This window comes from Hydra vulgaris, chromosome 05 (genome assembly GCF_038396675.1).
Source record: "Hydra vulgaris chromosome 05, alternate assembly HydraT2T_AEP".
Classification (NCBI taxonomy): Eukaryota; Metazoa; Cnidaria; class Hydrozoa; order Anthoathecata; family Hydridae; genus Hydra; species Hydra vulgaris.
In genome coordinates this window covers 16161409-16174565 of record NC_088924.1, presented here as the reverse complement: position 1 = coordinate 16174565, position 13157 = coordinate 16161409, and the positions used below count along the sequence as shown (strand labels likewise).

General features: G+C 27.8%; 1 protein-coding gene across 7 annotated transcripts in view; it reads right to left on the bottom strand.

The window, feature by feature from the left end:
* Positions 1 to 13157, bottom strand: part of LOC136071891 (fibroin heavy chain-like) — a 118957-nt gene that overhangs the window by 76950 nt on the left and 28850 nt on the right. For all 7 annotated transcript variants that reach the window (XM_065797516.1, XM_065797517.1, XM_065797518.1 and 4 more), the window contains exons 3-12: positions 12609 to 12690; positions 9428 to 9583; positions 9248 to 9301; positions 8196 to 9170; positions 3371 to 3519; positions 2758 to 2989; positions 2404 to 2601; positions 1609 to 1674; positions 1202 to 1273; positions 764 to 957 (exon numbers count right to left, since the gene is read on the bottom strand). In XM_065797516.1, the coding sequence (XP_065653588.1) occupies positions 764 to 957; positions 1202 to 1273; positions 1609 to 1674; positions 2404 to 2601; positions 2758 to 2989; positions 3371 to 3519; positions 8196 to 9170; positions 9248 to 9301; positions 9428 to 9583; positions 12609 to 12690 (2178 nt within the window). The remainder of the gene's footprint in view (positions 1 to 763; positions 958 to 1201; positions 1274 to 1608; positions 1675 to 2403; positions 2602 to 2757; positions 2990 to 3370; positions 3520 to 8195; positions 9171 to 9247; positions 9302 to 9427; positions 9584 to 12608; positions 12691 to 13157) is intronic.

Sequence of the window (13157 nt, the reverse complement as noted above, 5' to 3'; positions counted from 1 at the left end):
TACCTCCACATCCCCAGCAGTAAAGTAATATGGTGCAGTACTACCAAGGACAAGGTAGGCGTCTATTTTCATTCCTCTTATTAACCACTCTACCATACCACTATACCACTACTATTTTTATCATACTTTAGGCTGTAATAATAGACACAACTTTTTTTTTTTTTTTGTTAATTCACCTCTCCAAAGCCCAGAAAGCCACTACAGACGAGGAGGCTACTTAATTGTGGTTATAACCCTCTCTCAACTCTATAACTCCAAAACACGAACCTTGACGAACAAGGCAGTTGTGTGGAGAAACAAATTGAGCGCAGTACTACCAGGGACGTGGTGGGGATCAAACTCAGAACCTCTCGCTTATGAAGCGAGCACTCTACCACTAGACCACTACCGCATATTGCTCTGAGGAGAAATTTATTACTTAACCACTACACAAATTACATTTACTCATTAGCATTAATGTTTTTTTTGTTTTTTTCATTCTTAGGTTTTACATTACTTTGAGCATACTTTTTATTTTGCAGTCAGTATATAATTTTGTATATTTTTTTTTGGTGATAAATTTGTGGTATATCTTTGTTCACCAATGAACTATAATCAGCGTGCATAAATAAGGTGAACTATATAAGCTGACTTATTGATTCTGTTCGTTGGATGAAGTGCTAAAGTGGATACTAAAGAATCAACTGTTAATTGTATAATGGCATAATTGTAAACAATTGCACAAATACATTAATTAAAAATACTTATTTAATGTTATACAAACCTGCACTGCCTGTGGACTAACAAATGATACCCAACTGGCAATTCGGTATTGATCTCTACCATATGTCATAATTGTCGTGTATGTTCCTTGTTGTTGGAACAACCTAATTAAATTATACACATAGCGTTGAAGAAACATGATAAGTTCAGCACTAGTTCCATCAACAACAAAAGCAATATTAGCTTTGCCAACACCTGTGAAAAAATGTTCTAATAGAAACTTAAGAACTTAAGAAAACTTTCTACGAAAACTTATTAAGGAAAAACTAAAAACTTTCAAAAATTCTTTTAAACAAAATATTGCACTTTCTGTTGCACTTTTCCAACTTTTAGAAAAAAACTTCTTTTTAATATTTAAAACAATTTAAACATTAAAACCTTATATATTTTTTAAAAAAACAAAATTTGTAACAGCTGTTATAAATTCAAAGTAATATACCGCCATATTTAAAATCAAACGATGAGTCTTTTTGATACTGTTTATCCCATTGCCAGCTTTTATACCACCACTCTAAAAAGTTATCAATAAAGTCTTACATTTTATTCCACAAAAAAGCTATAGTTTTTTTCATTTTCCAAACCATACAAAATAACTACTATACTTTCAAACTTTACAAAGTAATTTTTTCACTTATGTCTATATATATACGTACACATACATACATACATACATACATACATACATACATACATACATACATACATACATACATACATACATACATACATACATACATACATACATACATACATACATACATACATACATACATATATACAAACATACATAAATCATGTCATACTAAAATAGGTTGTGTGTGCATGTGCTGTGTACATAATACTCACCTCTATGAATATGCCCTTTATCATGAACAGAGTGGGGAGAAGAAGAGCCTACTTCCAAACCAAGATCTATAAAGAAAATACTTAACCATATTATATACTTAATAAAACTTTTCAAAAAAAAAGATAAATTAAATCTAAAGGAAAATTGAAATAGGAATTCAAATTTTTTATTGTAAATAAATATAAAGAACGAAATCAGGCAAATTCAGAACTTAAAAAAAAAGACTTAAAAAAACTTTCTGCAAAAGAAAGTAAAAAACAGGGTAATAAGTATTAACTATTTTTAGCTTTATTACAAAAATTGTAGAAAAAATATTTCTAAAGGTTTTATAAAGATATGTTTGCATGTAATAATACCAGTGATCAGATCAGTGGCTCCGCAAAAAAAACACATAACTTACAAAGAAAAATTACATATAAAAAAGAGCAGTAGCTTGTAGAAGAAACTCAGATTTATTTTTTCTAATAATAAACCCTTTTGAATCATGTCAGTAAATAGTATATTTTTTAATTTTATAATGATTACAATAAGTTATAGTAAATGTTATAGAATGACAATAAGTTATAGTAAAAAGACAATCCCCATTTTACTATAACTTATTATCTGAAGAAATTAAAAGTCACTGCAATCATTGAAGTATCATGGGAAATGATATATTATTTTTGATTATTATAAATAACAGTAGGCCAATACCAGTAGAATTGCCATCAACATAATAACTAAAAAATTTTTAAATGTAGCAGCTAAAAATTTTTACAATTAATTGTACATTAAAAACTTTTACAACTAATTACATCTTTGAAGTCTTGCTTGAATAATTCTTAAAATAGATTGCTTCATAATACTTGGTTGGCCTCCAATTTTCAGTGCAGGACCTCCCATTATAACAGCTTCATAATTCAATGCTTGAAATATTCTAGTCGGTTTAGTAAACTTTTGCATTTCACTCAGGCTAACACCAGATCCTGTTGCCATAACAAATATCTTAACTCCTGCAAAATTACAAGAAAAAATTGAAAACCAATGCAAAAAAAACTTGGTATACCTGCTACATTATCCTGTTTTGCCTTCGTTTAAGTTTTTAATTCTAAAACTAAAATTAAAATGTGTTATGTTACATAAAGAATATATTAAAAAATCTTCTTTACCAAGCTTTTTTAATTTTCCACCAAATTCCTCCATTTTTGCACTTTCGCCATGAGTATTGCCTTTCAAGAACATAAACAAAAACATTTTCAACTTTGCTTCTAATTTAATAGCTTGAAACAAGTTATAATAGTATTCTAAGGCCTCTCCTATTTTACGACCAGGGAGTGGTAAAATCTCCATGCATTTTTCTTTTATATCTGAAGACTTTGAAAATGTTTTAAAGCCATTTATCTAAAAGCAAATAAAAATTGACTTTTATTAACTTTGAACCAAACTCTAAAAGAGAATTTAAAAGAAAAGAAAAATTTTTATAAAAATAAAAAATAAATAAAAATTTTATATTAACTTTTAACCAAACTCAAAACAATTAAAAACTTAAAAAAGACATTTAACAATAATAACATTTAATTAATTTAAAAATTAATTATCAATTAAAATTTGACAATGATAGTAAAATTAATAGTTAGAACTATCGTTTGTTATAAATAATTAATTAGTTATAAACTATTTATAATTAACTATAAATTAATATAACTATGTTATAATTAGTTACAGAGTTATAACTAAAACCCAATAGCTACAAATATTGCTGCATAAATGTTAACTCCATACCAAATTAACTGAATCTCCAAAAGTACTTATTGATATATAAGAGCCTCTCTTAAACATCAGAATAAAGTTGTAAGCCCAACGCTTTATCATTTCAATGTGCTTTCCATATGATCCATCAACTAATATTCCCACACTGGCTTTCCCAACAGCTAAAAATTTTTATTGATGATGCAATTTTACAAATATAAAAAAAGTTAAACATTGTTATCTATTAATATAACAAATATACAAATCAAAACACTCATGTAATTCCGACAGTATTTATACTTTATAAGGATTTTATATTAATAAAGGTAATTCATTTTTTCTATTACAATTTTTCAACTCTTAGTGAAGTTTCAAAGGAACGAATAATGAAATTTCTTTCATAAACTAGTTGGACTTCCATTATTTGACTTTTGTAAAAAAATAATTCATAGACTAAACATTGGTTTATGTTAACAAAGTTTTCTTCTTTTAAATGTTGTTTCATTCATTTTATATATAGATTTTTATTTAACCTTTTTACAGACACTAAAAGTGTTTTATATAATAAAATAACACTTGTTTTGAAAAGTTTTTCCTTAAAAAAATATTTTAAGGGGTGTCCCAAAACTTTTGAAAATTATCAAAAAAAAGGTTCGTGTTTTTCAAATATCGTGTTGGGTCTTAAATAAAGCGAATTTATATAAAAATTTCAAAAATAATTACAACTTTATAAAAACTTACCGAAAAAAAAATATTATCAAAATAACTCTCTAATATGGACTTTTTTATATTTAGTTAAAAAAATGTCATATTTTATGCAAAAAAATTCAAAATAACTTATTTATAAAGTGATAAAAATTTTTGAAATTTTTATATTATTTCACTTGATTTAAAACCGTAAATGACATATCATATATGATATACCATGATTTTAATGTAAACTAAAAGAGACCTTCATTTCTTTTTTTACATTGAATTTCCTAAACCTTTGTAATGTGTATTTATGGTTATAGATGGTCCTCTACTCATCAGGTTTTGATCACTTTGTTTAACAATTTTCATATTGTGGAATTAAATATAGAGATTTACTGTATAGTTAAATATAAGAGATTTAACAAGTATTACCATACAAGAAGTATTTCTTTTTTGGGAAAAAACTGAATTCCCACAAAACATGTGGAAGTTGTTATTATTAAATTAGAGAAACTTCACACAGAGCAGAGAAATTTACAAAAGGACAAAAAAAAAAAACAATCCGAACCTGCAAAGAATAAAATCAAAGAGTTTGCCTAAAAGGTAGATGATATCTTTGATATCATCCATCAAGATACCTTAGCTATGTTGAAAGAAAAACACAAAGAGTTTCTTTTAAAAGAAAGGGAAAACAGTCAACTAGGCTCTATGCTTGGAGTTGACTTATATTTTAGCTTTAATTTTGATCTTTTGTTAGGTACATTTACACCTAGAGGTTATTATTGTTGTTTTTATAAAAGCACCAATAAAACAAGATAACCAAACAAACTGTTGTCATAATTCATTTGGTTCTTTTTTTTTTTTACTTCTTTATTCTTTTAAAAATTGTTCTTAGAGACTGATGATGAAAAAGATGAAAAGAGTGATGAAAAGGAAAACATAAGCAATGAAGTTATTAAGGAGTTGCTTCAAGTGGATGTTTGCACTCATCAAAAAACCAAGGAACTTCCCAGCAAACCATCTCATAGCAAAAAGGTGAAGCCTAACATTTGGGAAAAATTATTTATGAAACTATATATATTGTTGGATCAGTGTAAGTTATCTGACAGCAACGCCACATGAATACTCATTGCTACCAAAGAGGTATTTGAGAAGATTTTGAAAAAATTTTATAAACCAGAGAAGAAAGCTGAGGCCCTGCCAACAGGATCTCAACCTGATACACTCAAAAGATTCGAAAAAGGACGGGCAAAGCTCAACAAGAAACTATATGACACCGGTATCACCAACAACAAAAAAAACATTTCCCAGTGAAAAAACTTTTAGCTTCTGAAGTAATTGCCAACAACATTTTAAAACTAAACTTGTGCAATCAGCACTCAGAGGCGATTACATGGAGTTCCTACAATTAGTTATATATATATATATATATATATATATATATATATATATATATATATATATATATATATATATATATATATATATATATATATATATATACATATTTATATATATATATATATATATATATATATATATATATATATATATATATATATATATATATATATATATATATATATATATATATATATATATATATATTTGTATATATATATATATATATATTTGTATATATATATATAAATATATACATATATATATATATATAAAAATATATATATATACAAATATATATATATATATATACAAATATATATATATATATACAAATATATATATATATATATATATATATATACAAATATATATATATATTTATATAAATATATAAATATATTTATATAAATATATATATATATATATTTATATAAATATATATATTTATATAAATATATATATATATATATTTACATAAATATATATATATATATACATTTATATATTTAAATATATATTATTATTTATATTAATATATATATATATATATATTTATATAAATGTGTACATATATATATACATATATATATATATATGTCTGTATATATATATATATATATATACATATATATATATATATATATATATATATATATATATATATACATATATATATATATATATATATATATATATATATATATATATATATATATATATATATATATTTATATATATATATATATATACAGTATTGTGAATAAGTTTTAGACCACTTGTATAATTAGACATATTTACAACTTTTTTCCTATGTTTTCCTATAATTTTTTTAAAGCGTACTCAAGTTTAATAATATATAAGAAAAGTTGAAAGAATATATTATTTTGAATAAATAAACAAAATTGATGAGGAAACATGAGGGATTTGTTTGTTTATTTATTAAAACGATGTGTCATAACAACTACATCCAAAACAGGATATTGGAAGAATGCTGTTACAGAAATCAGAGAAACTGGCTCCCTTGAAGAAAAGTGGTAAACCTCCTAAGCTAACAAAAGATGACAATAAATATTTAAAAACCCTATCTTTAAGAAATACAAAAAAAGCATCAACCAAGCTGGCAAAAGACATTAACACAGCAACTGGGAAAAATGTCAGCTCTTCTTTTATTCGACGACACCTACTTAAATGGGGATTAAGAGGGTGTGTTGCAATTCGAAAACCATTATTACAGTGTGGCAATAAAGAAAAACAACTTAAATATGCAAAACAACACAAAGATTGGGCTCAGAAAATAATTAATCGGGTTCTGTACACTGATGAGTCCAAATTCAAAAATTTTTGGAACGAAAGGACGCCAATATGTTTGAAGAAGAATTGGAGAAACCTATCAGCCCGAGTGTTTAAACCCTACTATTAAACATAGAGGAAGCTCTTTACAAGTTTAGGGCTGTTTATCTTCATCTGGAGTAGGTGATTTGATCAAAATAGGGAGGCGACTCACCATGGAATGTTATGTGGATATCTTAAGGCACCATGCTGTATCATTCAGAATAAGACTAATAGGTCATAATTTTATTCTGCAGCAGGACAATGATCCAAAACATTGTTCCCGAGTGGCAAAAAATTACTTAAATAAAATTTAACAATTTTTTAGAGGAAGGAATACTGGAATTGATGACCTGGCCTCCCCAGAGTCCAGTTTTGAATATAATTGAGCATATTTGGGATTACCTGGACAGAAAGAAAGTCAAACATGCTCCCCGAAATGCTGAAGAATGTTTTGAAGTACTTCAAAGAGAATGGCACAACATACCCCAGGATTTTATAACTAACTTGTATGAATCTATTCCCTGGCGAATATTGGCTGGGATTGAGGCAAAAGGAGGACATAGTAAATATTAAGAGTTTTTTATGAAGTTTGACATTAAAAAGTTTGTAATTGTTCCATATTTTGTGTTAAATACATGTCTTTTAATAAGTTTATAATTTAGAACTACAAACTTAAATATTAGAGAAGAATTCTCCAGGATTTTTTGAAAAAATGTAAGTAGTCAAAAACTTATTACATACAGTACTGTGTATATATATATATATATACACAGTACTGTATACATATATATATATATATATATATATATATATATATATATATATATATATATATATATATATATATATATATATATATACATATATATATATGTATATATATATATATATATATACATATATATATATATATATACATATATATATATATATATACATATATATATATATATATATATATATATATATATATATATGTATATATATATATATATATATATATATATATATATATATATATATATATATATATATATATATGTATATATATATATATATACATATATATATATATATATATATATATGTATATATATATATATATATATATATATATATATATATATATATATATATATGTATATATATATATATATATATATATATATATATATATGTATATATATGTATATATATATATATACATATATATATATATATATATATATATACATATATATAATATATAAATGTATATGTTATGTATACGTAATATATACACATATACATACATATGTGTGTTTATTTCAGCGTATGTATATTTGTGTGTATTTGTATCTGTATATGTGTGTTTATTTCTGCGATGAATATATATATATATATACATATATACCACAACTACTTATTAAACCCATAAACTGAAACTTACACTCATATTTGAATCCAGCAGCAAAGACTCTCCAATCCCATTTTTGCAGCTGAACAGCAAGATTTAGTTTGGGAGGTGGAATATGTACAGTTGTGGCAATGTGTACCAGTTTTCCACCAATTCGAACCATTTCAGGATTCATATAAACCCCTTGAATTGCTAATTTATGCTTTGAAGCTCCAAAGACCTTATTTGCTTCCACTGAAGCATTAGCAACACCTAAGTTACTCATTCCACCCAAACCACTTGCTCCTCCTGCTACACCTATTCCACTGGGCCCACCTCCTAATGCTAAACTACCTACAATTGCTCCATTTGCTCCACCTGCTTTATTTGCTGAAATTCCTCCTGCTGCACCTCCTCCTGCAGCACCTCCTCCTGCTGCACCTCCTCCTGCTACACCTCCTCCTGCTGCACCTCCTCCTGCTGCGCCTCCTCCTGCTGCACCTCCTCCTGCTGCACCTCCTCCTGCTGCGCCTCCTCCTGCTGCACCTCCTCCTGCTGCACCTCCTCCTGCTGCACCTCCTCCTGCTGCACCTTCTCCTGCTGCGCCTCCTCCTGCAGCACCTCCTCCTGCAGCACCTCCTCCCGCTGCACCTCCTGCTGCACTTTCTCCTGCTGCACCTCCTCCTGCTGCACCTCCTCCAACTCTGCTTCCTTCAGCTGAACCACCCCCAGCTAATCTTCCTCCAGCAGCAGTTTTCCCTAGAGCTGCTCCTCCAATACTCCCACCTCCTACTCCCCAACCACCACCACCTCCTCCCTTAGTAGCTTGGCCTCCTCCTCCATAACCACCTCCACCTCCTCCCATACTGTGACTCCCTGACTTCCACTGACCCCCACCACTAGACACTGACCACATACCTCCTCCACCAGATCCACCACTAGCAAAACCTCCTCCAATAGATCCACCGGCTCCACGCATTGAAACACTTTGAGTTGAGCCTCCTTGTTTAACCTGCATCTGAGGCTGTCCTACGAAATTAAATAAATTTTTATTGTTGAATAAAAGCTAATAATCCTAAATAAACACTAATTAAAACTCACAATACCTCCAACCTGTCGAATTGCTCCTAGTAAATCTTCTTTTGCTCCACTCATGAATTCTATAAAAGTAAGAACAGAATGAAATAAAAAATAAATTTCCTCTATATAAAGTTTTCTATATATTAAAGTTAACTATTTTACTTTCAAGACAAAATTTAAATTTTAAAAACTTTACAATAGTTCACCTTTGCTTTGAACATTTACTTTTTCATATTCATTCTCAAAGTCTTGATCAAGAACATCCTCATTTGCATCATCATTTTGATTTGAGTCTTCATAAGCATAGCTTGACTCCTCTGCTTCAAGTTCTCTTTCTTCATCATCTTGACTAACATTAGTTTCTTCGAAAACAAAAGAAATAGGAAAGGAAGCTTTTAAAAATTTCTTTAATTTTATTATAATTCTAATATTATAACAATAAATTGGATCAAATTTTTGGATCCAACCTTTTTTTTTAACATATATACAACTCTTAATAGCAGCGCTTGAAATAATTATTTAGAGGTGCTGATCAACGCTGATTGGCTAAAATGATAAGAATTTATTTAAAATTCCGAAACAATAAAAAAATCAAAATAAAAACTTATACTGAGCCTTGTTTGAAAGTGTCACAATATAAATACAAACAAGCCTTTTAAATAAATTTTTCTAAAGTGTTTTGTTATAAAGGCATGGTTTCGGCTACCGAAAAGAAATAATAGTTTTTTTTATAAAAACAATACAAGAAGTATTAGGAATCTTTAAGAAAACATTTGTTGATTGAAAAAAAAAAAAGCAAGAATATTTATTTTAAAAACAAACAAAATACTGAAAAGGTTTTGAAATTTTCGTTATTTGGTTCATCAGATGACAAATATAAATCAATTAATGTTTTTAAACCAGTTTTTTTCGCTATTTTTGAGTAATTTTTTCTTTCTGATTGTTTTGGCCTTTGCACTACATCATTCACCCATAACTCTATAGCAGGACTTAAATCAAATACATTAAAATCTTATCCTCGCAAACTTACTTGAATTAAATTTTGCAAATGTTTCTCTTTTAGAGAGTAGCCTGTGTCTGTTTTCACTCTATTCTTTATTGAAAAAAGGCATTCAGCTTTCAGGCGTTCAGTTTTCAGGCGTTCAGCTTTTGCATTAGATACAGGCAAAGTAAATAATAATTCGATGAGAAGTAGAATCGAAACCCATTTTTAATTGAGATGGAGAATATTTGGTGTCATAACTTACGTTAACAGCTATTATGTGGTACTAAGAACTTTATGTGTAATTTACTAAGCTATGCCAAGCGTTCAACACATCATTTATGCTTCCGGTGAAATCAGTATGTTGCAACAGCGTTTTTGCAAAAGTCATAAATTTTTTCTATTCCTTCATCCAAGAATGCATCGTTTTCAATACTTTGAACCCAGCCTTCTGTATATAAAATTTTTGTACTATACATATTAGGGATATTATCACATGTTTCTATGAGTTCGTTACTAACTCAATAAGAATAGACTTGGAATTTTTTACTAAACGCTTAGCATTTACAAAATCGTTAAGTGCAACACCCTGAAAATAAATCTCTCCAGCCTTTTCAGTCACTTTCGCAAGGAAACATTTTAATGCAGGCAAATCGATAAATTTTGTCTTTTGAATACAATTTAAATGGTATTTAGCTTGTTGAATAAACCCTGATGAAGCTATTACATCAATCTTATCACTTTGAAAAGATAAACAATGCAATGTAAAGCAGTATTTTTGCATGAACCTACTTCTTGCGGTATCCTTTAAATTTAGCTTGTTCAGCATTTGCAAAAGCGGGATCTTCTGTCATATTTTCCAGATGTGTTAAATAAACACCGTGTTTGGTTAATATCATCTCTAAAGCCCGAACATTATGTGCAATCTATTGTGTACCTAAAAATGAAACTTTTGCAATTTATATTTTACTTTATAGTCAACAAATTTAAGAATATTAGTAGATCCATCATGCATAACTAAAATGGAAAAAATATAACATAAATAAACAAGCCAAAATAATACTAGAGGCTTTCTTAGGTTGGTAACTATCAATGTTATGTTTAATATCTTCTAAAATACATACAAGTTCACCGAGCTACCTTAACTTTTTAGGTGATTTTTTTGTAAATTAATGCATTCTTAAAATAATGCAGTCAGCGTCATTAAATGATTCAGTCTTTCCTAATTTAACTTTTAATGATAGTGCTACACTCAAGACAGTGCTACACACCAACCAAATGTGATAAAAGGAACTGCTGTGAGCAACATTTTAAGACCTAATTTGCCTCCTCTATTTATAGAAGCGCTATCTACACCAAAAACAACTAATTTGTTATTGAAATTTTTTATTCTCAAATGATTCTTTTATTGTGTTGAAAACTTCCTGCTGCAACTCATTTTGTTTTTCATTTTCCTGCTTGCAACTCATTTTGTTTTATCACACAAACTCATACCTCTTGTTTTCATAAATATTTAAAAAACTTTCTGGTGCAACATTCCTTCTGTATGTATGATTACGGAACTGTGTTGCAATTGACTGCATCCTTTTCCATCACCTCATTCTGGCATGTACCCTTTTAAAATCTGATTTTGAGAAGCATATTCTTAGCATACTCCGCATTTTAGCGCAGTAACTATACCATCAACACTCTCTATTTCAAGCCAATTATATGCATTATATTTTGCAAGCGTAGAATCTTTCACTTACTACCTGTTTGTACTTGTAACTTTCATAAACTTTTACTTTATTCTAAGCGGGAGTTTTAGATCCAGATTTCTTTTAAAAAAAATAATTTTCTGTCGCTTTTTTCCCGCACCCGTTTTATGATTATTTTTATATCTTTTATTTAATTTTACTTTTAAAACTTATTTTCTAAAAATTTTAAACAAAAACAATTTTATTTTGCTTAAAGCATTATGATGTTTTCAAGTCAATATTATTTCTACCAATCATAAACTCGCATAATTTATTATTTTTCACAGAAATGTTAGTTTCTCTTTTTTAAGCGATGTTTTACTTTTAACGTTTTTGTATTGATGTTTTACTTTTGTCATTTTAATGTTTTTGTGACGTTTGTTTTAGAATTTTTTTGTGAATTTTTAATATAAAGTTTGACTCGCAATCTTGCCGAACAAATTTGATTGTCCAGAATTGATTTTGGGAGATCAAAATATCATTTTTTCCAAAAGTAGACAATCATTGATTGTTGATCGGCTGCTATTTCGAGCGCTTTAATAGTATATAAATCATTTCTTGGTCATCAGTAGATAATACAATATTATCTCTTGATGACCAAGAAATGATATATATACTATCACATCATCAGTTGATAATACAATATGTCTATTTAATACAAAATTTTACCTGATTCTGCAAGTGCTTCATTGTCATCTTCAATTTCATCATTATCAAATGACTCTTCATTTTCATCATCATCAAGGGATGGCTAAAAAACAATATAAAAGATGTCATAAATATACATGAAAAAAGAGCAAAAAAATCCTACATGTTTTGCAAAACTATTTTTTAACTGAATAACTACTGCTATTTTGTAACTGAATAACTGCTACTCCTGTAAAGTGACTTTTATGTTACCTTCTTTAAAGACTTTTTGTCAAAGAAATCAAAAAAAACGTTTAATGTCTTTCTTGTTGGCTACATTTCAAATAATTGGATACAAATAGATTTATGTTTGTAAATTTTTTTAATTTTTGGCACTATGCTGTGAAGTTACTGAAGATGTTAATGAATGAAAACATTAAAAAAATTATTTGACAAACATAAAAAAAAAAAGAATTATCATTGTTGACACAGCTAATTAGGAATCATTGAAACATGAAAAATGAAAAAAAATAAGAATTTCTTATTCCTTCAGCACCAAAAAAAACAACAGATTCTATGCTTGGTCTAAAT